This window comes from Myxocyprinus asiaticus, chromosome 7, assembly GCF_019703515.2.
Source record: "Myxocyprinus asiaticus isolate MX2 ecotype Aquarium Trade chromosome 7, UBuf_Myxa_2, whole genome shotgun sequence".
Taxonomy (NCBI): Eukaryota; Metazoa; Chordata; class Actinopteri; order Cypriniformes; family Catostomidae; genus Myxocyprinus; species Myxocyprinus asiaticus.
Window position 1 is genome coordinate 54,590,763 of NC_059350.1, and position 26,546 is coordinate 54,617,308.

The window sequence follows — 26,546 nt, forward strand, 5'->3', positions numbered from 1 at the left end:
AATACAGAAACTAATATGACTATAATGCTTGTTCATAGCTCTCTGAGTGTGAACATCAGTCCTGCTCTTCATGGAGTTTCAAATCAGTGGATGCCAGAAAAGATGTTTTTCCTTTACACTTTAATATCTTGTGTCTAAATGGCTAGTGACATAAAGCAGGCCTTCTGTTCCTCAAATCATGTATCAATGCACGTTTAGTGCTTATACACTGTACTAGAATTCTGTGCATTTTTTGCACAGAATGGAAAATCAAATGTGAGCTTCTTGCGCCACCTGCTGTTTACACTGTCATGAAGTCCCCTTACAAAAAAAGTACTGTGTGGTACCATGGCACAGTGATGGTGTCAGATGGTAATACCATAATAGTAGCTACTTTAATATATGCCATGGTGCTGACTGATAAACATGGAACTCCAAGGTATTTTTTAAAAAGTATAATTTAATTATAACACCCTGGTATAATCTGTACAATGTGATATGTCATTTCAAGCAGTGTCTCGCATGCATGTTATACGTCATCTAAAGCTATTTAAAACTAAAATGTTTCTACATTTTTTATAATTATTATACATGCAGATTTATGAACTCATTATTTGAATATTAGTACTATTAACATTTAAGTTAACAAATGCTAAAAGGTGAATAAACATACACTTTTATATATATATATATATATATATTCCAACCTAAACTCTTTATTTAAAAATATATAGGCTAATTACTGTATTTGTTGTGTTATTTGTCAATTGCACAAAAGTTTGTGAAGGAAATGAAGTCTGTATAAATTGTTGGTGTTTCCTGCCATCTGGTGGATTTGTGTGTAACTTCTAAAGTTGATTTACAACCACTAGTAGCAGTTAAGGTAGACTTTCAACTCTCTTTAACATAAGAAGTCACTAAAAAACGGCCAATTAATTCATATTAATCAGACTTTTCGTCCATTTATTAATTGCATTGATTCATATATTTAACTACTGAACGTGTAGTACCCTTCAAAAGCAATGATTTGACACACACAGACACACAAAATCAAAAATTCACCAAATTCTCTTGGTAGGACCATCATGGTTTAAAAGCCCATTATTGTATATACTGTATATGACGTTTCATTTTGTAATAATTATGTAATTCAATTAGTCCAAACTTCATTTCTGTAAAGGTCTAGTTCAAAGTTCCTGGAGAAGGAGACGGTCCACCTTAGCAGCTCCACTGCTGGATCAGAACCACCCTCAGCCAAATCTTCAGTCAGCTGTTTGCCATCTCTGGTCACTTAACAGTGACAAATTTGAGCAAACTAGTGTCTCCAAGTGTCCTCAATAACCTTGCGTCAAACTGATGTGATATGGACTTTAAGGAGCTGCTATACAGTTTAAAAGTCTTATATACAGAGGTTGTTGGGCTATGAGTGTTGTAGTCTGATGATTGATGATTGTGGCTGTGCGCCAGCTCTCTGTTGCGCAGGAGATGAAAGGGGCTTCAGGAAAGGGGTGGTCCTGCACCGGGGCATAAATAGAGACCAGGGCTCTTCTCGGTTCTAAGAGAAAAGGAGAGCTGAATCTTGAAGAGACAGCGAGGAAAGCCTGTCCAAGTCCGTTTTTGACTATTTGAAAGACTCCTCTTTTGCTCTGGAAAGTTGAAGCGGAGTGACATTCAACTTTCAGACTGCTGCTATTGACTCTCAAGTCCTGGGCACAACCATACTTTTATTGATTTCCATTTTAAGTCGGCATCGGCACTGGATTTGGTACCTGTTTCAGTATTTGTGACTTTTTCTTGAGTTGTTGGAGTCAGGTTGTCTTTTGTGAGAATTTTCAATTGGGTCCACCAGTGTTTTGTCGTTTTCTTGAAGACCCAACGGGAATATAATGTATTTTTTACGCGTTATACTGGGTTTCACTGCAGCTCTGTGCGTAAACGCGGCAGAGAGCGCATGGGAGGAGAGCACGGTGGTACCAGTTCGGCTCGACTCTTACGACACCGAACCGACCCATACGGCAGAAGCACGGGAAAAGGAATCGGAGAAACGCATCTACCGGTTGGACGCCTTTGGAAAGCGGATGATCTTGGTGCTGGAACCGGACCAGACCTTTTTAGCGCCTGGGTTTGTGTTCCAGATGGTGGGGAAACCGGAGAGCGAGGAGTTCGACAGCGACGGAGATGCGCGGTGCTTCTTCTCGGGAACCGTGAACGGTGAAGAACTTTCCGCCGCGGCGATCAATCTGTGCAATGGATTGCGGGGCGGCTTCTACGTCGGCGGTGAAGAGTATTTCATTCAACCTTCAAACGCCAGTGGAGACACGCAGTCTTCAGATGGAGACACCCACACCATTCGCCGAAGAAAACGGGGGTTCCTGACTGAGGAGAACGGTTCTAAGTGTGGCGTCAATGAAGAGGAGGAGAAGGTCCCCGAGAAACCAGATGCGAGCAAATCAAATCCAGAGCCAATGCCACACGACTCTAAAGGTAAACATTTCTTACAACCTAAAATTGTATTAGTCGTGCTATCCTGTGTTTAGTGAAAGATATCACAAACAGACACAATTCAAAGTTTATTTTCCAGTCATTCTTTACGCACGCCTCCGGTAACCCCAATAAACCCGGTGACTCCGCGTCATTGGGTGCGCGCTGGCGCATGAGGATCGAATTATCCAGGTTGAAGAGTTTTTGAGTCTGTGTTAACGCATTAAACACCAAATCGCGGAATTTAGTGCTAGAGTAACTCAAATGAATCTACTGCTAATACTGTTTATCTTATTTCCGACAATTCTGGCAATATGTCAAATAAACTTATTGAATTATAGTTATGAATTATATTAAAGGGTAGATGAGCATTCGCCAAAAGCGAGGCGAGGGTTAACTCGAGAGGACTGGAGGAGGAAGGGGAGGTTGAGGGTTGGAGGGAGTGGCAGGCGGGGTTGGGAATGGGAATGGGCTGGAGAGACGTGGAAGTTCTCCTCCTGGTACCGCACGTTGCGCAGACTAGCACCGGAGGACAGTAGATGGCTTGTATTTCCGCCAACGTTTCCCGTGAAAGTGCGCGAGTTTGGGCGGAGCAGAAATACAGCTGAGGCAAAGCACTAAGATGTGCATCTTTACAAGAGCTTTCTATTCCTTTTAAACACACAGTTTTTTTTTTTTTTTTTTTGTTTTTTGTTCAGTTAAATGTGAAGACATAAAATGTCATCTTGCTTCACTATTTTAAAGGATTTTTGTGACTTTTAGTCAATGTCTGTTAGCTTTAATCACAAAATGTAAATACTCTCATCATTTACTCACCAAGGTGGGACGGGTGGGAATGTCCCCACCACTTTTTGAAACAGCATAAGTGTCTAATGCAGAAGAAACATCTCAGGTTCTTGTGCAGGAGGTTCTATTTTGTTATTGTGTGTTATAATAACATTCTAATCCGATGCTAGAATGTGTTATTTTTAGGGCTGTCAGACGATGACATTTTTTTTAATTGCAATTAATCACATTTTTTATAGTTAATCGTGATTAATCGCAGATTTTGAAAATGCTGAAATTTGACACTATATATATACTTATTTTCCTGTCAAAATACATTTATTTCTATCTTAGAAATGAAAACAAAATTAGAGTAACAATATAATGCTTTATTAATATTTTCCAAACAAAGCCTTTTACAGTATAAAGACAGGAATGCACTAAAATAGCACCAATTCATCTAAATTTGAATGTTTCCCAAAGTCTAAGTGGGAGAGTGAATATTGAAAGAATTAGTCCCCGTAGGTTGAGTATTCATTCATATTTTTATTCATTTTACATTTCTATATTCTCTATATATCTCATAATTTATCATTACATTTACATTCTTTGTGCATATCGCCACCTACTGGGCAGGGAGGAACATTTATAGCAAAAAAGGACTTGAATATTGATCTCTTTCAGATCACTTCTGAAGATCAAATGTCAATGGATTACTTTTATGCTGCCTTTATGTGCTTTTTGGACCATCAAAGTTCTGGCCCCCATTCACTCGCATTTTATGGACCTACAAGCTGTGATATTCTTCTAAAAATCTTTGTTTGTGTTCAGCAGAAGAAAGAAAATCATACACATCTGGATATCTGGAATTTTCATTTTTGGGTGAACTATTCCTTTAAGGCCATCTATATGCTAGTTACTGCTAAAAAGGTGAAAAAACTAACTTGTAGCAGATATACAAATTTAAAATCTCTTCTAGAAAACATAATAAAAATAGTGATGACATCTTTTACTCAGGGGCATATACAAACATTTGTCTAATAAAAAACTCTTTTAGAATGGGAATGTTCCGCCCCCTAAAGGCTCGGATATACTTAGTTTTTACTTAGATAGTACTTAGTCTTGCTCAGTCAAATGCTTAGCCTTTTTAAAGTATTCTCTTTTGACCATGAGTGCTTATGCACTCGTTTGGTGTGCCGATGACCTGCACATACCACGTAAACTGTGCTGATGACGAAATTTTGAGACGTACCGGCACACGGAAAACCAAGGTATACTTTGGCCTTAATGCCACCTGCCACCGACTAGCAATAGCAAGTAGCGAATAATGGTTCTTGGCTGTTATGGAAACTAAAGCTATTGGCTATTAAAAAACAGGTCGAGACCTTCGATATGTACCACCCCAACTTCAATAGAAAAGAACAGAAAAGAAAGCTGCACTTGTCAAGCCATTTGTTAAGGTCTTTTAAAGGCATTGAAAAATCTATAAATGCCCTTTTCACTTAGCTAACCTATTTCAAGTTTTTGTTCTGATATACTAATGGTTTCGATTACTGTCTTTTTATCCTCCAGCACACCAGAGATCTCGTCGCTTTGTGTCCACTCCTCGCTATTTGGAGATCATGATTGTGGCAGACCAGTCAATGGCAGAGTTTCATGGTGCTGGCCTCAAACCCTACCTGCTAACCATCATGGCTGTGGCATCTCGTCTTTATCGTCATGCTACAATTCATAATTCAATCACTCTGGCTGTTGTGAAGCTGCTGGTTGTGTATGAGGAAGAGCATGGCCCCCAGGTCTCATCCAATGCTGCACTTACCCTTAGGAACTTCTGCCAGTGGCAAAGACAGCACAACCCTTCAAGTGACCGCCACCCGGAGCACTATGACACAGCAGTACTCTTTACCAGACAGGTAAGTTTTAACTGAATAAAACACACCCAATCTCATGCGAGTAAGAGAAGAGTGGCTTATATTTGTCAACCTTGTTCCCTACAGGATCTTTGTGGAGCTCACTCATGTGACACTCTGGGAATGGCAGATGTGGGCACCGTGTGCGATCCTGATCGAAGTTGCTCCATTATTGAAGATGATGGTCTGCAGGCAGCCTTCACAGTAGCACATGAGCTTGGTAAGGCACATACTCATGGCCCTGTACAAAGTAGGTGACCTGAAACTAGGCAAAGTTTAGATTAAGACCATGATTTTGCTTCTTCTGTAGGTCATGTGTTCAACATGCCCCATGATGATGCCAAGCAGTGTGCCAGCATTAATGGCGACCACTGGAGTTCCCACATGATGGCCTCAACCTTGTCAAATCTGGACCAGCTGCAGCCCTGGTCTCCTTGCAGTGCTCTGATGGTCACGTCCTTCCTGGACAATGGCCATGGGCAGTGTCTTCTAGACAAGCCCCAGAGGTCTCAGCAGTTACCCCAGGCTCTGCCAGGTACTGTGTATGATGCTGACAGACAGTGCCGCCTCACATTTGGGGAGGAGTCGCAGCACTGTCCTGACCTGAGCACCACCTGCGCTGCCCTTTGGTGCACCGTCACAACTGCAAATGGCTTGCTGGTCTGCCAAACCAAGAACTTTCCATGGGCCGATGGGACACCTTGTGGGTCTTCCAGCTATTGTATGGCAGGCCAGTGTTTGAGTAAGATTGAGGCAGCCAAGTATCAGGTGAGCACCATTTGGTATACTATTTGTTTTACATAATGTGGTTTGTATTAATCTACTAAGTGGTAACTGACAATGGTTCTGTCTTGTTGCCTTTAGACTCCAGTAAATGGTGGATGGGGAACCTGGGGTCCTTGGGGAGAATGCTCACGTACCTGTGGAGGAGGTGTACAATACTCTTTCAGGGACTGTGACAATCCCCTACCCAAAAACGGAGGCAAATATTGCGAGGGCAAGAGAATTCAGTACCGCTCCTGCAACACCAAGATCTGCCCTGATAGCAATGGTATATGGGATAATCCTGTCATTAAATAGTTGCTTCAACAGTATGATGAGATGTCAACCATTTGATACTCATCTCTGTTTGTTTCATTACATGCAGGTTTGACATTCCGTGAGGAACAGTGTTTGGCCCACAATGACATCTCCTCTCAGTTGTCATTTGGCTCAATTGAAGCTGTTGAGTGGGTGCCGAAGTATGCAGGAGTATCTCCTAAGGACCGCTGCAAGTTGGTGTGCCGAGCAAAGGGAACAGGCTATTTCTTCGTTCTGAAGCCAAAGGTGAATGTCTCAATTAGCTTAGACCCATCAAGGGTTGTAAAATCTAAAACTGGGTAGGTGGGTACAAGTGTGAGGGCCTGTGATGTTTAATTTAAGGTTTCCTCTAATCCCTTCAGGTGGCTGATGGAACACCATGTACCCCAGACTCCACTTCCGTCTGCGTCCAAGGTCAGTGTGTGAAGGCTGGTTGTGACCGAGTCATTGGCTCCAACAAACGTTTTGACAAGTGTGGCATCTGTGGAGGAGATGGATCTACTTGCAAGAAAGTATCTGGGTCAGTGGAACGTGCTAGGTAAGCCTACAATCTGTTCAACAGATTTTACCATTTAGTTTGGGTTTTCCGAAGTACCTTCTCAGATATCATTTAATACTGACCTTTGCTTGTTCTTCCATCTAGACCGGGCTATCAGGATGTAGTTACAATTCCAGCTGGTGCCACACACCTTGATGTCAAGCAGCGCTCTATTGGAGGCCGTCGCAACGACAATAGCTACCTAGCAGTTCGCAGACAAGATGGCACATACCTACTGAATGGCGACTACAAGCTTACCACTTTAGAGACTGACATCTCTCTACGTGGCGCACTCCTCCGATACAGTGGTTCCTCTGCCACCCTGGAGCGCCTGCGAAGCTTTGCTCCTTTACCTGAGCCTCTTACCATTCAAGTGTTGACAGTTGGTGAGTACCCTCGGCCACGAGTAAAATACAGCTACTTTGCTCCACGCCCTGCCTCTGGTCCCAGCGGGTCGAACCGGCCATCCATTAATGCTATCAGGGAAGCAGGAGATGCCGAATGGACCCTCCGTGAGTGGGGACCCTGCTCGCAGACCTGCGGCGGTGGTGTCCAGAAGCGAGATGTCCTCTGCCTTGATGCTCATGGCCGTCAATCAAAAGACTGTCCAGGAGAGCTGCGCCCTGCATCCTCACAACCCTGTGCTGTGCAGGCTTGCCCATCCTGGCTGCTGGGTGAGTGGTCAGCTTGTTCCAAAGCATGTGGCAGAGGTTTCCGCAAGCGTCCACTGCGCTGCATAGGACATGATAGCCGCACTTTGCCTCACGAGAGCTGCAATGCAAAAGATCGACCACGACCTCTTCTGGACTTGTGCAACCAGACTCCTTGTTGAAAGTGAAAACTATGGCTTAAAAACCACCTTGGAACGGCTGTAATCCTGCAAGTGGCATCTGGTGCCGAACAACAACGTTTTTGGGATTCAAAGGGGTCCTTTTAACAGAGACTGCAACCAAGCTTCATTTAGTGTTTTAATTCCTGCCCATCCAACACTGGGTACAGGGGACAAAGCTGGCACACTATGTACCTGTCATGACAGGTGTGATCGAGGATGAGAATACAGACATCTCTGCTGCTTTGGATGCTAAAGTCATGCGTGTTAGATGTTGAGTGTGCATAGGTGTATATGGTGGATGATTAGTGAAAGAATGCATGAAAGAGCTATGCATTTGTACCATCTGTCTGAGCTGGACTGACAGACAGGTTTAATATGTCACAAGCAGATATAAGATTGAAAGAGCTTATTAGAGGGTAGAACATATAGGAATTATTGACTTTTGCTGGGGTCAAGAGCAGTGCTTGGGACAGAGGAATTTGTTAGTAAGAGTGTTATATAAAGCACCCTCTAGTGGTTCTCCACTGAATAGTTGTAAACTCTGGCTCAGAGCACATACAGTATTTAACATATGCCATTTTCTTGCCAAAATCCACTGCATATCTCACCACAGCTAGGCACACATGCTGCTAACAAACACCACAACAGGTATTATGCATACTCTAGCTTTAAGTTTAGCTTCTTAGGTTTATTTTTCACCATCTTGCAAAGCCATACCTGATCAAGAGGGAGCCTATTTATGAGGGGGAGGGAGACAAAAGAGCATGGATTCTATACCCGAGGTGAGAGTGTTTGTGTGTGTGCATTTAAGTATGTATGTATGGGTGTGTTAGTTCTGCCGGATATTGTGGAGATATGACAAGAGACTTCTCTCCTACTACTACTTCATAAGTAGCTGTCCTCTTCTGCCTTCTGAGAAGGCATCTTTCTAATGAGGCATTTCTTTTTGTACAGAATATCCAAACATTATTTATTTTTGTACAGCCCATTTAATATAATCTTGTTGCTTTTTTATAATTATTGTATTTCTATTTAGGGGTTCAAGCCCGTAGGGCTGAAACGCTATTGTAATTGTTAGGATTATTATTATTAGGGGATCAAGCACGAAGTGCTGAAACCCTATTGTATTTGCTAAGATTTTTATTATTATTATTATTATTATTCTGCCATAAAACTGATCGTGCAGACCAAACCGTAAGGCCTAGAGACATGAAACTTTGGGGAATAGTAGTACTCCAGCTGACTACACATGCTCATGGTCTAGCCCGATCAGTCAACTGGGGGCGCCATAGTTAACAAATCAAAAACATTACACATTTTGAGTCATAACTCCTGAACCATGCGTCATACACTCAATATGGCTTATGTAATTGGAATCGTTGACTCAAGCCGAACAAAACATATATCTCCGATTTCATTTCCGTCATGTATTGTTTCGCAATTTGCGATTTTTCTACTTTTACGAACTAGTCCTAGCCATTCAACTGATCGGATCCAAATTAGTGCAGAAAGATTTTCTGGAGCCTCAATATCATTAATTATCAAAAAAAGTTAGAACTCTCGCCAAAACGTACGAAACGTGAGTGGTAACTTTTATGCAAATGCCTATAACTCTTGAATGGTATGAGATATTGTAACAGGTAAAGGTTGGGCAAGGAGGAGGCGGGAACCGGCTAAACAGTCAACGTAAAATTTAATGATAAAATTAAACATAAAACAAACATAAACAAACACAAACACACATGTAACGCGGCCGTGTGCATCACTCTCTCTCTCTAACTGGTGCCTCTGGCTCGTCTTTATCCCCCTCTCGGCTGATTAGCCCGATTCAGGGCCGGCCATGTGTCATCACGACCAGGCCCCACCCTCCTCCTCATCACAGATATTTTCACCAAATTCTGGAAACTTATGTATGGGGTCATTAATAGGACACTCGGGAAAAAATGCGCACCTTGGCCATTCGGTCGAGCTATTAAAATTAAAAACCTAAAAATGGCTCTATCTAAGGAGCCATTGTTCCGATCGACCTGTAATTTTGCATACAATGTCTTTGTCCAAGGTGCCATCAAGTTCTATCAGGACAGTTGCATATCTCAAAAAACATGGCCACCATCGACCAATCATTTTTTAGCAGATTTTAAACTAGGTTAACAAAGGCCGATCGGAAAGAAACGCGGTGGGCATATTTGATTCTTGGCCCTAGAGGTTTGTGCAAAATTTGAAAAAAAATTGGCCACCGGGTGTGTAAATTGTTATATATCCCACTGTGTTTCACTCAGACACATGTTATTCATACCGTATGATAGATCTCCTCATTCTGAACAACTTTGCCTCAAGAAGCATTGGTGTGAATCAAATCATTTGTTAAATATTTAAGATTATTTTAAAAAAACTACTTTTTCAAACTAGTCCTAGGCCGTTCGGAACCAAACCAGTGCAGAAAGATTCCAGTAGTGCCAGTATAAAAAAAATTTATTTCGATTTATCATCGCAAACATATGCCTAAACGTACGTAGTGGGCGTGGCCAATTTTTACTAAAACGGTTATAACTCTTGAACAGAAAACAAAATATCATCACCAAATTTGGGACACTTACATATGTATGGGGTCATTCTGAGGACATTCACAAAAATTGCATGCCTCTGCCTCTTGGTGGTGCTATAACAGTCAGAAATGTAAAAAATTCCATATCTCTGTGCTTCCTAGCCTGATGGTTCTGAAAATTAAGGCACTTTATCATTGTTTTAAGTGCTATCGGTTGCATATGTACTTAAAGGACTTTAAAAGCTTGAACCCCGTTAATTGCTGCTTGCAGCTATATTTGTTATTATAATTATTATTATTGAAATAACTGAAGGATGTAGATTATATTAAAGTATTTATACAGTATCTATGATTTTAGGTTTATGAATAAAGAATCACAAGTTTGTGGACCAATATCACTGAGTTGTTGTGTTATTTTTTCTGTGGATGGTACATTAGACTAAATCCAGGATTTTGAGATGAGGGTCCATAGACCCCTGGGGGTTCATGAAGGTACTGCAGGGGGTCTGTAGATTGATATTTAGGCAATAATATATAGATAAAAAAAAATATGTGTGTCTCTAAACGTGGTTAATTGGTTGTGTAGAATTTTGTATATCTTTTTAAGATTTATGGTCAAATGAAACAACCTCTTACATCACCTTTGGTTGATTAGGTTGCTTAAAACAGCAAATAAATAAATAATTGTATACTGTACGTAAAGTACAAAAATGTAAGTATGTGTATTCATAAAACTAAAAATAAAAGAGTGTCAATATGACCAGAACTGGTCATGACAATGATAAGAAAGCTCAGTCTGTCATCCCCAAGACTGGCACAGAAAAAATGATTATCAAATTAATATGAACTACTTATTAACTGTTCAAAGAAAGCCGTCGTAGCAGCACAGAAAACAATCACATCACTGGATATAATGTGGAAGTCTTAACAATCCATAATAATTAAAGAGTGGGGTTACACTGTGGGGTTAGTCATTATATTACAAGGGTGGTTCAAGTTTAAGTCTATTCACCAGATTTGTAAGCCAGCACTTCTGCTAAATAATATATACAACCACCTGTTCATTCAGCACAATATTAAGTGACTTTACACACCTTTGATACCAAGACAAATACACCACAGAACTTTCCTAAACACGTGTTTTTGCTCTGCAAAACTACTACTCTCATCCATATGAGGTCATCATCTTGTGCAAAGATAAAGTGTACATTTTACCTTACAGTTATGCATTTGGCAGACGCTTTTATCCAAAGCGACTTAAGGTCCCGATATACTTAGTACAAAATCGTTTCAGGGGTTTGTACCAGCTCGCCTGTGCGAACGTTTATGAAAACTTCTTAGTGGCTGCTAAACACCTTCTTACTGCCATTGGTCCACATCATCAGTAGGTGTGGCCTAAAGCTCCACCTACTTTGTTTACATTGTTCAGTCAGTCAAGATCAGTCAACATGAACACACTGGTGTGTAGAGTTATTAGCAAGCTGGTGCAAACTTACATTCACGTAGAGACATTTTCCAAGACCATGTCATGCGATTTTCTTTGTTTAATTAGTCTTCAAAAGGAATCAAATCTACTCTAATACTATCAAGTGCCCATTCACTCACGTGCCTTATGCAGTGAGAGCCATTCACACATCTGCCCAAAGTAACATATCCCTCTCTTCTCATCATTCTTTTGTCTGTATTCTGACCATTAGCACTCTTTTATACACCCATCTTTGCAGTAGTATCAGTGTCATCATAAATTAAGTGTAATCAGCGCATATTATGGCTGCGTATAGTGTGTTAGCGCATTAGCCTCATGACTTCAGAATGTAAACAAGACAAATTAAACATTATATACTGCATATATATTACTTTAAATCATCATTGAGTAGTTAAAACTCTATTTTACTGACCTCGAGTGAATTCTACTCATAGAATGAGGCATAAAGTCATTGACTACACATTTTAATGTCACATTTGTTAAGGTTTTACTGAGTGTCCTCATTTTTAAATGTATTTCTAAACACCTCCCACAGCGGTGTGGCGGGTGTCTGAATGTTTGCAAAAACTATGCCTTTGCTTGGCTGTTTCGAAAATTTTTTTACCCCTGAACAAAGAATGACTAAGAACTTCTCTGGAAGTATATTGGGACCTTAACAGTGCATCCAAGGTATATGTTTTTATCAGTTTGTGTGTTGCCTGGGAATCGAACCCATGAACTTTGCGTTGCTAGCGCCATGCTCTACCAGTTGAGCTACAGGAATCCAAAATGTTGATTTTGAGGTAATTTGATCTACAATTCAATAATTTTTACTTTAAGTGTTACAGACGTAGCTAATGAGATAGGTTGGGCAAATTGGTGTCTTCGTTGGTCTGGGGGAAGGGTGTCAGAAGTTTCTGGGGGGGGGGCAATGAAAATCTAGCCCCCCTTACCAGACCCGGCCATGTCGAAGGCCTGGCTCGTTATATAATTAGGGTACATTCCATGACCATTGATGATAATTATATATTCTCTCCATTTTCTTCAGAAATATCCCAGTTTATCCATTAAGTGAAAGCATGTTATAATATCACACAAATATTTTGTGCACCCCATGTTTCATTTTGCTTGAAATTGCCATGATGTTTCTTAATTGACAGTTTTTGCACTGTCCATTTTTAAAGTGGGTGGATCTTAAGTTCAAAATAATGAATAAAAAAATGTTAAAGTCAACATTATCTCTATTGTATTTATTTTTAAATTCTAAACAAGAAAAATAGTATTTTTTAGATTGAGTTTGACATTTTAATAAAGAAAATATCTTATTTTGCTCTTATTTTAAGTTCTGTCAGCTATGTTACTAAACAAACACCCCCCCGCAACTAAAAAATGGTGTATCGCAAAACCATGTGACCAGCATCATGTGATGTCATTTTCCTCTGTGCCCCCCCACCGCAAGATGCCACCTTGTGTGACTGCCCATGTCGCCCATGCCTAAATCTGCCACTGGTCAAGGACTACATTAATTGACCATCAACTATGTTGGGTACATTGTTATGGTTTGCAATATTTTCATGATTTTAACCAACATATATATTCAAATTTGAGGTTAACCTGATCAAGAAAATGCCATGTGGTTGGCCAGGCAAGGCCTACCATTGAAATCATAAAGAGTCAAAATAGGGGAACTGTTGACTATGTTACCTGTCAACTAAGCCACCCTAGGGCCAACTCTTGGGTAACATGGTTGATGTGAACCTACTTTGTCTACTGATGTACACTGATAATAATGAATTATTTTCCATAGATCAGTTTTTTGTCATAATTTAAGCCTGTATGTTTCCGAGGACACTGAGGGTGTGTGTGCCCTCGTGCATGTGTGTGAGTGCAGAATGCATGTGAATCATGATGATTAGGGATTATGGGACATTTCATTGATTTTACAAAATTAACTAGATATTGTTCCTTTGCAAGTAAAAACAGAGATCTTATATAAATGGTGTCATTGTATTTTGTGAAAAAAGCAGGATATTGCTTGTTCAACTATGTTACTTTCACTGTCAACTATGTTACTGCTGATTTTTTTTTTTACATTTCAAATAACAAGAATGCTGATATCCTTCAAGGTTTATTTTACATCCACAAAGGTTAGAGTTTTGCATAATATCTCTTAAAACTACCAAAATTATATTTAAGGCAGATTTATGATATATTAAAAAAAGGTTACTGTCACTAGTGACCGTGCTGTAAATATTACATGAATATCTGCAAAAACATACAATTCTTAAAATTATATAAAAAGAATAACTACACATATGGCAGAATAGACAAAAGAACCATTAATTATGTGTGTTACTTGAAGTGTAGCATTAAATCAGTGTCTGTAATGACATGCAGTTTGTCCGTAACATAGTTGACTAGGGAAAACATCCGTTCCCTTATAATATCAAAAAGGTGTTTAATGCTTAAGCTTTGCAACTAGTAGATATGTTACATTGAAGAAATATATTAACTTAAACCAATAGTTGTTTTATTGAGAAAGCACGTTGTTTTGGTTTTGGTTTTTGTTGACATGAAAGGTACCCCAATTATAGAATGAGCCACCTACCTTTCTAACAGATATTGAAAAGAGGATGACTAATATTAAGATATATGCTTGTAAAACCACTGAATGATCTAAATAATGTGTATTTGTGTGCTGGGTCTTGTATACCCTTGTATTTTCAGTGAGCTCAAATCTGTGTCATGAGAGCTGATTCGTGAACACAATTGAACAGAGATCTAAAGATAGACTTCATGGGCACTCTTAATGAATGGCAGTTTGAGGAGTCGTGACGGCGGAGGCGTTGGTGTCTGTGTTGGTTCAGTCTCCACTCAGTCGCATCAAGACTCCCTTTAGCGAAAGGAAGAAGTTAAGGACAAAGGAGCGAGTCAAAGGAGAAGTTCTAAAGGGGAACCGAACACGTGGAGTCGGACACAAGAGTTTGAAGCGCAGAACTCTGAACAAGTCAACATCGTCGGATCACTGGCATGTTTGTGATAGTTTATAGTCAGATTGTGACTGAAAGAACATTTAACATGTAAAAGTTGGATAGACGCTGTTTTTCAGTTGTTTTCCCAATAAATCCACTGGAACGCGATGGAAAATCCGAGGACAGCGAGTTCACAGAAGAGCTGGAAGTTCTTCAGGGACTCGCTGATTATTTGCTTATTCGCAGGTAATGTTTTTTTAAACTTACTAGCGAAGACACATACAAAATAGTTTAGCAAATAGCTGATATTTAAATTAAATAAGCACAAACAACCCGAAAGAAACTTATGCAATACAGTGTGGTTTTCCCAAATATATGAATTTTATTGCTACAGTTATAGCTACAGAATAGACTCTAAATAACGATTTCTAGGTTACATTTGTTATAATTAGTGATGCATTAAAAGTGTTCTGTTTTCTCAAAAGTTGAATCAGTAAATGTTTTTTGACACCTCTAAGTTGAATTTTACTGTCACTGTAAACGTCTACTACAAAAAAGTATTAAAAATGACCATACTAGGGGCCTGGGCATCTCAGTGACACTGACTATCACACCTGGAGTCGCGAGTTCGAATCCCAGGGTGTGCTGAGTGACTCCAGCCAGGTCTCCTAAGCAACCAAATTGGCCCAGTTGCTAGGGAGGGTAGTGTCACATGGGGTAACCTCCTCGTGGTCGCTATAATGTGGTTCTTGCTCTCGATGGGGCGCGTGGTGAGTTGTGCGTGGATGCCGCGGAGAATAGCGTGAAGCCTCCACACGTGCTACGTCTCCACGGTTACACGCTCAATAAGTCACGTGATAAGATGCGTGGACTGACGTCTCAGATGCGGAGGCAACTGAGATTCGTCCTCCGCCACCCGGATTGAGGCGAGTCACTACACCACCACGAGGACTTAGAGCGCATTGGGAATTGGGCATTCCAAATTGGGAGAAAATGCACAAATAAAACAAAATAAAAAATGTACCATACTACCATGCTTTTTGAACATGTACTGTGATAACACAATGTTTTTGGGCATGTACCATGGTTTTAGTGTAAGTACTTTGGAGTACTACAATGAACAAAAAATTGAGTGGGGTTTACTTAAAAAAAAAAAAAAAACTTCACACTTCACAAAACAAGAACTACCAAATGTAACAACAAAATCAACAATAAAAACAGTGTAAATCAACTTGCAAACAGTGAAACCATGCAAGCTCATTAATTATTCAAGCCTTTTGCATGGTGGGAACACCAGCTTTGAAAAGTTGAGTAAAACTGACTTTTTTTATTTACTCAAATTAGCGAATTGATATGACAAGGTTTTCTACTTTAGGATTAATACATGATGATGCATTGTAAAGATAACAAAATTTACTTATAAGGTAGAGCAGTAATGTTTACATGTTTGTTTTGAGTGCAAATGTAGAATTTAATTAATATTTTCAAGTTCACACTATAACTTATTCAGTTTAGAAAGTACTTAATCTTCTTCACTGCATTTACTTTACCCGCAACTTTTTCTTTTTCAATGTATAGTATGTAAATACCATCAGACACGATCACTGGATCATTTTACTGTCACAGGACTTTTTTTGATGAAATGATTAAACATTCATACAGACATACTTTATAAGGGGAAGTGTATGTGTGTGTGTGTGTGTGTGTGTGTGTGGGTGTGTGTGTATGTACAAGTTTATACTACATTGTGGGGACCAAATGTCCCCACAAGGATAGTAAAACCTGAGATCACCTACATTGTGGGGACCAGCCAGCGGTCCCCACGAGGGAAATGGCTTAGTAAACATACTAAACTATGTTTTTTTGAAAATGTAAAAATGCAAAAAGGTTTCTGTGAGGGTTATGTTTAGGGGTAGGTTTAAGGTTAGGGGATATAAATTATCGTTAGATCTGTATAAAATCCCAAAAAATGCATGGAAGTCTATGGAGAGTCCCCACAATGATATAAAAACATAGTATGTGTGTGTGTGTGTGTGTGTGTGTGTGTATGTAAAGTCACATATAAAGCAACAGTGCCAGTCTGCAGGTCCCCACATTTGCTCAATTGCTCTGGGAAGCCAGAAGCAAACAGACGCCTCTCAAAGTAGGACAAAATTTTGGCTCTTCAGAAGAGATAATTACACCAATTATACCATGATGTCTGTGGGAAGGACAGGATGGCACTGTAATTGTGTGCTGCATCCTGCAAATCATGCAAAAACATCCCTTCAGTATGGTTTAAATATATATTTGTTTTTTTATGAGTAAAATACAGTATATATCTTGTAAAATATATATAATAGTGGTAACACTAAGGCACTTACAATAGAAGTAAATAGGGCCAGTCTATAAACATTGAAATACACACTTTTTCAAAAGTATAGCCATAAGATGTAAACATTATTCGTGTTAACATGATTCTAGTGTGATAAAAACGGTTATAGGGTTTACCAATGTTGCGTCAACATGGCGACAAAGTTGTAAAATTGTCTATAACTTTACACAGATGCGGTTAGTAAGTGATTTTATGACAGTAAAATCATGTTAACACACATATTGTTTATGTCTTGTGTCTATACTTTTGAAACAGTGAGTATTTTAATGTTTACAGATTGACCCCATTGACTTCCATTGTAAGTGACTCACTGTAACCGCGATTTTTTAATAAATGAAGGATAAGTTGAAAATATTATTTTTAGCACCAAAAGGGTTTCTGTAATTTTTACAAGCCAAAGAACTTTAACCTGGTTTTGAATGTTAGGATATCAAAGCTGCTGTTTATAAGAAAAGTCAATGTAAAAATTGATAGATATAAATAAAGAGCTTTGGCCTAACCATACAGGAAACCAATAAGTCATGTAAGACTTGCATCAAACAACCTTAATAGTCAGGATGCATGATGCCTTCTCAAAATCTTACAGTAAAAAGTCTCATAAATGTCTCTGAATCACTAACAAATGGCATCTGATGTCAAAAAGAAACTCTTAAACTGTGCTGATGCATTAATAGAGCTGTGAGCAGCACGTGAAGAAGGAACACAGAAGTACTGATGGTTCATTTGCAGGATCAGACTCGTCTGTCAGGCGCAGGAATGATCAGAATAGTTCAGCTCGACCTAAAAGACTTCTCTACAAGCGTATGTTAGAATTAGACAAACTTTATGTTGACTTGAATTTGACTTGAAACTTTATGTTGACTTGATAGATAGGTAGATAGATTAGCATTGCTCGCATGTTGCTAGGCATTGTTAGCATGTTTAAGCATGTATCTAGGTGTTGCTAGCATGTTTTAGCATGTTGATATTGCTAGCATTTTGCTTGGTGTTTCTAGCATATTGCTATGTGTTGCTAGCATGTTTCTATCATGTTTTAACATGTAGCTAGGTATTGCTAGCATGTTGCTGGGCTTTGCTAGCATGTTGCTAGAATGTTTTAGCATGTAGTTAGGCAATGCCAGCATGTTGCTAGCATGTCTTAGAATGTAGCTGTAGCTGTTTGTTGCTAGTATGTTTCTAGCATGTTTTAGCATGTGGCTAGGTAATGCTTGCATGTTGCTAGGCATTGATAGCATGTTTCTATCATGTTTTAACATGGAGCTAGGTGTTGCTAACATGTTTTAGCAAATTGCTAGGCAATGCTAGCTTGTTACTAACATGTTTTAGCATGTACCTAGGCATTCCTAGCATGTTGCTAGTATGTTTTAGCATGTAGCTATACATTGCTAACATGTTGCTAGCATGTTGTACCATGTAGCTAGCATATTTTAACATGTAGCTAGGCAATGCTAGCATGTTGCTAATATGTTTTAACATGTAGCTAGTATGTTTCTAGTATATTTAAGCATATAGATAGGCATTGCTAACATGTTGTTAGCATGTATAAGTATGTAGCTAGACAATGCTAGCATGTTGTTAGCATGTTTTAACATGTAGCTAGGCATTGCTAACATATTGTTAGCATGGTTTAGCATGTAGCTAGGTGTAGCTAGTATGTTTCTAACATGTTTAAACATCTAGCTAGGCATTGCTAGCATGTTGCTAGCGTGTTTAAATATATAGCTAAGTAATGCTAGCATGTAGCTAGCATGTTTATGTATGTAGCTAGGCAGTGTTAGCACGTAGCTATCATGTTTTAACATGTAGCTAGGCATTGCTAGCATGTTTAAGCATGTAGCTAGGCATTGCTAACATGTTGTTAGCATGTTTAAGTATGTAGCTAGGCAATGCTAGCATGTTGCTAGCATGTTTTAACATGTAGCTAGGCATTGCTAGCATGTTTAAGCATGTAGCTAGGCATTGCTAACATGTTGTTAGCATGGTTTAGCATGTAGCTAGGTGTAGCTAGTATGTTTCTAACATGTTTAAGCATGTAGCTAGGCATTGCTAGCATGTTGCTAGCATGTTTAAGTATGTGGCTAGGCAATGCTAGCATGTAGCTAGCATGTTTAAGAATGTAGCTAGGCAATGCTAGCATGTAGCTATTATGTTTTAACATGTAGCTAGGCAATGCTAGCATGTAGCTAGGCAATGCTAGCATGTAGCTTGCATGTTTTAACATGTAGCTAGGAAATGCTAGCATGTAGCTAGCATGTATTAACATGCAGCTAGGCAATGCTAGCATGCAGCTAGCATGTTTTCACATGTAGCTAGGCAATGCTAGCATGTAGCTTGCATGTTTTAACATGTAGCTAGGCAATGCTAGCATGTAGCTAGCATGTTTTAACATGTAGCTAGGCAATGCTAGCATGTTTAAGTATGTAGCTAAGCAATGCTAGTATGTTTCTAGCATGTTTTAGAAAAGTGTTGTTTAAAAGTTTGGTGACTGCATCTTAAAAGCACTAGGACGAGTTATGCTGCGTTCCATTCAACTTGGAAAGTCGGATTTTCCAACTTCCTATTGGGAAAAGTGCAATGTAATGCCACTTGAAGTCGTAATTCCAACTTGGAAAGTATTGCGGAAATTTTAAACTCTTTAAGATGCAGGTGCGTGACATCACACAATCATGTTGCATGTTTTAACATGTAGCTAGGCAATGTTAGCATGTAGCTGGCATATTTTAACATGTAGCTAGTCAATGCTAGCATGTTGCTAGCATGTTTTAACATGTAGCTAGGCAATGCTATGAAATTTTAAACTGTTTAAGATGCAGGTGCGTGACATCACACAATCATGTCGGCACCCAGGAAGATGTACAAAATAAGTGATAAACATTCACTTGTATTAAATAATATCGATAAATGAGTCAAAGTTCCTACATTACATGATATTAAAGCATGTTTAATAAACTAGCAGAGTAGCAAGTGTTCAAAACATGGTAGATTATACTCTCTTTTGATAATCATACACCTGTAGCACAAATGCTAGCGTTGCAAATTGTTTATGAATTGGGTTGCTAGGAGACATCTCTGGTGACAGTCAAGCACCTGCTAAGCTAACGGGAGCATTGCAGTTTTTTTTTTCTTAAACGTCATCTTCCGAGCATCTGGCAATAGAATGCATTTATGGTTGGAGATCAGAGATATCAAGTAGGAAAATCCTACATCTGATTTGAATGGAACGCAGCATTAGTGTATGAGATTTTGTTCTCAGAAGAAACAGAATAATAATATTGTTATTTCAATCTTAATTCAATCAATCATACAGCGTTAATGGATATCATAACGATATCTCAGAAGTCAAAGTCTGCAGGTTTCAAAGTGTTTTGGATGGTTTCCCTCATCATGTACCCTATAGGTAAGTGTCACGTTCATTAATGCCGTTTTTTCCGCATTAACTTAAGAATGAGAGAGTAAAAATTAAATATTACATGTTCTTAGGAGTGCCAACCCTTCTACATATTGTGTCTATTATAATTTCTGCATTGTGCATTTGAATTCACAGAGTGTATACAAAGTGTGTTACTAATTAATATAAAATAAACAATTTTTTCATATTGCCATTTTCATGTTTGTGACTCACAGTCCAGGTGGAACCCAAACTGAGTCTGAATGGTTTCCAGCAGCATTTTAAATGAATGATATTGTGTCGATGTGTTTGTAGGACGCGGAGACGCTCAGTGTCATGGATGTCTTGAGTACTGCTGTGATGGAGTGCCGTCTTTCTGCTGCTCATACTACACTTACTTGGGAGATGTGCTCTCGTAAGTAATAGTGTGCAAACACACACATGCCACAGACTTCCTCACTGCTTTTATTTTACTCATATATTATATCACCACTGAGTTGACCTCTGACCCCACTCCCACCCCACTTTTGTAGGCAGCTGTTTTTTTGGCTCATCAAGTTGGAATGGAGCTTGCAGTTCACAGTCAAAACCTTTTGTTCAATAATGCTGAGAAATTCTGATAGTTTCCGATCGATTATTTTGCTATTGGGGTTATTCTTACGAAACTTGTCAAGAAAATGTCCTTACTGTTTACTTTAAATGAAAAGAAACAAATAAGACATTATATTTTGCACTTAGAAAATAGAGCCTATTATGATTTTTTTTTACATATTTACATTATTTTCATAATATATGAAATATATTGAAAACATGATATATTATTTAAATTGTAAAGTATCAATAATGATCATGATCAGTGTCCAAGAGCGTCCTAAAATTCCTTATAGGAGAAATAAAAATAGACATAAATAAGTACAGAGCTGTAAGATTAACTAAATCTCAATGTAGCATGAACTAATGTCTCTACGCTCCCACATTAATCCGTCCTTGAAATGGTATGACTTGTCTTTTGTGCCACAACAATGGCATGTTTAGTCAGGTGGCTGTTAGCAGAACCGTTCCTGCCACAGAAACAGATCACTGTTGATTCAGTCTCTGATCAAACAATACAGGATAGAAAATAAATATGCTGGGTGGTCTGGTTTCATAAAGCCACAAAAACACATGAACTATACTTGGCACTTACCTTTGGGTACAAAATAGGGCCTGAATGGTTCTACAATAAATTATCAATTAAATATTTTGTTAAATCTATGAATTTGTTATATGATTTACATTTGGAATGCACCGATATGAAAATGTTTGGCTGAACCGATACTGATTTTAATAAAAACCATATGCCACTACCGATATTTTGAACCGTCCCTTATTTTGTCATCAGATCACTGTTTTACTTTGGAATGCTTAAAAAATTTACAACCGATACCGATTTTAACACCAAAAAACCATAAACCAATACCGATATTTTGAACCTTCCCTTATTTTGTCATCAGATCACTGTTTGACTTTGGAATGCTTAAAAAATGTACAACCGATACCGATTTTAACAAAACAAAAAACAAAACCATATGCCGCTACCGATATTTTGAACCTTCCCTTATTTTGTCATCAGAACACTGTTTTACTTTGGAATGCTTAAAAAATTTACAACCGATACCGATTTTAACACCAAAAAAACCCATAAACCGATACCGATATTTTGAACCTTCCCTTATTTTGTCATCAGATCACTGTTTGACTTTGGAATGCTTAAAAAATGTACAACCGATACCGATTTTAACAAAACAAAAAACAAAACCATAAACCGATACCGATATTTTGAACCTTCCCTTATTTTGTCATCAGAACACTGTTTTACTTTGGAATGCTTAAAATTTACAACCGATACCGATTTTAACAAAATACCGATACCGATATTTTGCAACTTTATTTTGTCATCAAATTACTGTTTTACTTAGGAATTCTTAAAAAATATACGGATAATACCGATACTGATTTTAACAAAAAGCTATATGCCAATATTTTGAACCTTACCTTATTTGTTATCAGATCACTGTTTTACTAAGAATGCTTAAATTTAAAAAGAGGTACAAAAGCGTTTACACTGTTTTAAAAATAAATAATTTTGACATCCCAGAATTGTAAAGAGAGCCACAGTGATAGATAAAAAGATAAAAAAGATTTTAAAAAATTACTGATTATGATAACATAACATTGATACGAAAAAGGTTATTTTGTTCATCTAAAACATTTTTGCATGCTTGTTTTTGCAGTTTAAAACGCAGCCTTTTAATGTTTAGTAATCGCACAAAGACATGTTACGATTTCAAACTTAATTCAATCAATCGTGCAGCATTAATGGATATCATAATGATATCTCAGAAGTCAAAGTCTGCAGGTTTCAAAGTGTTTTGGATGAACAAATGAAGTAGCCTATAGGTAAATGCCGTTTTCACAACTGTCACGTTCGTTAATGGTGTTTTTTCACATTAACGTGAGAACGAGACTAGATAATTGCTTTAAAAAGCCAAATGCACATTTACATTAATTTTAAATGTCACAATGTTTGACTTCATGAAGTGCCAATAATTCCGATTTTTCTGTTTCAGAGGAACGGCGATTTCAGGGATCGTGTTTGGCGTCGTGTTTCTGATGGGCGCAGTGGTGGCCATCTTTCTGTGTATCAGTATGTGCGTGAAGAATGGGCGAGGGGTGAGGGTGGGCATGTTCAGCACCCCATACATTAATACAGTCACTCAGGGTTACCCAGGTAATTCAACAACCCACAAAACCCTTCAGATGGCACAATACAGCAAACTAAACAAATGGCAGCTTGCAGGAAGAAGTGATTACTTATCAACTATCAAACTTTCAAAAAAACTTCCAAATGAACAGCCAACAGAATTTATAATTATTTATTTTTAATGATCTCAGATCACCTTCGTGTATTACATTAGCACTGACTAGCATCTCATTTGACTCAGATATTAGTAAGCATAATATCGCATGTTTCATAATAGCTACAGACCAATAATTGCATCAAATTATATTACTTCTAATTACCACAGGAGGTTTTGATAACAGTTTTATTCTTTTGCATTTATAAAAAGAGCAAAAGCATGTTCATTTATGTAAATGAAATTGGGCAATAAAAAATGAATGCTAAAATAGGTTCAAAGGTAAAAATAAAACAAATTAAAATTTAAAAAAGTATTAAATGAATTAAAATAATTAATCAGATTGTTGACTATATTGGAATCTTTTTGTTTGTTTGTTTTACAAATGTCAAATTAAACGAATGTCAGACAAGCAATAATGACTGACTAAGGTAAAAAAAAAAGAAAGAAAAATTCATTCAAAACTAAAACTAAAAGAATAGAGTAAAAACAAATAACATTAAAAAGTCATATAAAAAATATTTTTAAATTATGAAAAAATCTGATACAGATTGTCTTTAATATTTAAAAATATATTTTTGTTTTATTTTACAAATGTAAAATAAAAAGTATATCAGAGAAAATAAAGACATTTTTTTAATGAAACTTATTTAACATTAAAAAATAAAATAAATCCAATTCAATTAAAACCAAAATCAATTTTTTTATCAAATATTCAAAATGTGTGCATATTTAATAAGATTATTCCTAATTTGCATATTTTTAACATTTAAATAGATACAAAAATTCACAATACAGAACAGATTGTTTTAATTATATTTTAATTTTAATTCTAAATATTTTAGTTATATTTCAGTTATATGTTAACTATGTATATTTTTATTCTATTTAAATTATATATATATATATATATATATATATATATATATATATATATATATATATATATATATATATATATATAATTTAAAATATAATTACATTTTAATTACATATTTTTTGTATCTATTTAAATGTTAAATGCAAATTAGAAATAATCTTATTAAATATGCACAAATTTTTGAATATTATATCAAATATGAAATCACAACTTTTATATTTCTTAATAATACTATATGTTTTAGTTAATTTTTTTTTTCATTTATATATATATATATATTATAATTGCCTTTTCAAAAATGCCTGTTATAACTTATCTTAAATGAAAATATGCAAGTTTTGCCATTGGAGCTGACAGTTAAGTGATGGAAAATGTACAGCCAGTTGGTCACTTTAGTGATAATTACATGATAAATAAAAACATGGACTAAACATGGTTGAAATTATTTTCTTACCTTATTCAGAGTGATATTTGGACTTGAAAAGTTTTTCTCTCCATTTCTCCAACAGGCCCTCCACCTCCATACAGCTATGATTATGAGATGTACCCGTCTGATCTTCGGCCGCCTCCTTACACGCCGACTCCACCCCGAGCGGCAAGCTACTCCCCACCTCCACCGTATCCAGGGTAACAGGAAATGAGCATCATTCTGAGATGAGAGACTACTGACGATGATATTTGCACTTGTGCTCACAACATCAGGTGACGACTGAACATGCGCTGTTGAATGTCGGCCTGCGGACAAGACCGGCCACCGAGATGCTCCTTAAATGGGAATGGGAACAGTTTTGTATTACTGGGATCTGGGGATATTTATGGTGCAGGATTTCACAGTCATGGAACCCCTGAAAATATCAGGGAATTTTATAAAGCTCGGGAAAAGTCATAAAAATTCATTGATGTGGGAACTCTGATGGTCTTACAAATCTGTTGAGTGATGGACAATAATGAAAGATTTTATAGGAAATATAAGGCCAGGACCAGCTGAAAAACTCAACTTTATTCATATTACATTTAAAATGTTTTATTGAGGTGCAGTTTGTTCTGTCTCAAAGTCAGTGTTTCTTTAATACAGTCAAATATACTGTAAATGTGGGAATAAACTCCATCAGTGTTGTTTGTGTTACAGAGTAATATTAAATTCTTATAATATGTCAAAGAAGTGGTTAGGAATGCAGAAATTATTTGTTTATTAATTTGGAAACTCTTAAAAGGATCAATAGAGCAACTATTACTTCAACAGCATTTTCAACAAAGATTCAAACAGATAATATTAGGACAGTAAAAGACTTTATAAGAACAGTGAATTCTGCATACTTTTTAGTTTCAGTATAGGACACAAATAGTTGGTTATGTTTTATTCTGTTTGGCCTGTTAAAACCACACACAGATCACATATATGTGGGTTTAATGTTGAGAAATGTGCTGGTAGAATATAAATCATATCAGTTTCATTCTAGCAGGACTGTTTAATGAGAATCCACACGATGGCAGCAAAGAACAGCAAAGAAATGTTCTTTAACCAAATTCTCTGTCATAAACTGTTAATAAATGAAAATGTTTGTGTATTTCATTACGTTGTTTTTACACATGTATGAGACATGACTGCTAGAACTAAATGCTAAAATAGGTACAAAGGTAAAAATAAAACAAATAATAAAAAATAAAAAAAATACTCTAAAATTAATTTAAGAATTAATCAGATTGTTGACTAAATTGGAATATAATTTTTGTTTTATTTTACAAATTTAAAATAAAACATTTATCAGACAAGCAATAACGACTAAGGTAAAAAAAAAATGAACAACAAAACAAACAATAGAAAAAAATGTACATAAAATATATTTGAAAATAACGTAAAAATCGGATACAGATTGTCGACTAAATTACATTTTATTTTAAATATTTATATAATTTAATAAGGCAACGTTTATTTTTCATTAAAGACAAGTACATCATATGTGTTTTCACCTATAGTACCTCATTTTAAACAAAAATATGCAAATATGCCGTTGGAGCTTACAGTTAAGTGAGGGAAAACATTAATGGGAACTAAGGGGAAAAATAGGAAAAATTCATTAAAAATACAAATAAAATAATATTAAAAAAAAACATATTTAACATTAAAAAAAAAATTTAATGATGTAAAAATCAGACTAATATCGAGCTGTAGTTAAGGGAAATAAGATCTTACAGTTAAGGGAAAATGTTTATGTATTTAATTAGGTTGCTTTTACACATGTAAAATGTATGTATGAGACTTAATGAATGCTAAAACAGGTACAAAGGTAAAAAAAAAAAAAAGACTAAAATATATATATATATATACAGGTGCATCTCAATAAATTAGAATGTCGTGGAAAAGTTCATTTATTTCAGTAATTCAACTCAAATTGTGAAACTCGTGTATTAAATAAATTCAATGCACACAGACTGAAGT

The 26,546-nt window shown here is 37.1% G+C and overlaps 2 protein-coding genes across 3 annotated transcripts; both read left to right on the plus strand.

The window, feature by feature from the left end:
* Positions 1-983: 983 nt before the first annotated feature.
* Positions 984-10,525, plus strand: LOC127443765 (A disintegrin and metalloproteinase with thrombospondin motifs 1-like). Its single transcript, XM_051702625.1, has 8 exons — positions 984-2,463; positions 4,798-5,138; positions 5,223-5,355; positions 5,446-5,903; positions 6,000-6,186; positions 6,283-6,461; positions 6,578-6,753; positions 6,859-10,525. Exons 1-8 carry the CDS (start codon positions 1,866-1,868, stop codon positions 7,583-7,585), a joined length of 2,799 nt encoding a protein of 932 aa, XP_051558585.1. The 5' UTR covers positions 984-1,865; the 3' UTR covers positions 7,586-10,525.
* A 4,150-nt stretch (positions 10,526-14,675) lies between these two features.
* On the plus strand, positions 14,676-25,629 carry LOC127443766 (cysteine and tyrosine-rich protein 1-like). Of its 2 annotated transcripts, none has more exons than XM_051702627.1 (4): positions 14,676-14,813; positions 20,645-20,744; positions 22,939-23,099; positions 24,616-25,629. In XM_051702627.1, exons 1-4 carry the CDS (start codon positions 14,735-14,737, stop codon positions 24,735-24,737), a joined length of 462 nt encoding a protein of 153 aa, XP_051558587.1. In that variant the 5' UTR covers positions 14,676-14,734; the 3' UTR covers positions 24,738-25,629. The 2 variants fall into 2 exon arrangements, with proteins under 2 accessions (XP_051558587.1, XP_051558586.1); XM_051702626.1 differs by lacking the exon at positions 14,676-14,813 and adding an exon at positions 20,215-20,338.
* The last annotated feature ends 917 nt before the right edge of the window (positions 25,630-26,546 follow it).

Coding starts and splice junctions, on each gene's coding strand:
- LOC127443765 (XM_051702625.1), top strand. CDS start 1,866: ATGTATTTTTTACGCGTTATACTGGGTTTCACTGCAGCTCTGTGCGTA. Junction 5,356..5,445: donor CACAGTAGCACATGAGCTTG/GTAAGGCACATA, acceptor CTTCTTCTGTAG/GTCATGTGTTCAACATGCCC. Junction 6,462..6,577: donor TCTTCGTTCTGAAGCCAAAG/GTGAATGTCTCA, acceptor TAATCCCTTCAG/GTGGCTGATGGAACACCATG.
- LOC127443766 (XM_051702626.1), top strand. CDS start 20,254: ATGGATATCATAACGATATCTCAGAAGTCAAAGTCTGCAGGTTTCAAA. Junction 20,339..20,644: donor CCTCATCATGTACCCTATAG/GTAAGTGTCACG, acceptor ATGTGTTTGTAG/GACGCGGAGACGCTCAGTGT. Junction 23,100..24,615: donor AGTCACTCAGGGTTACCCAG/GTAATTCAACAA, acceptor TTTCTCCAACAG/GCCCTCCACCTCCATACAGC.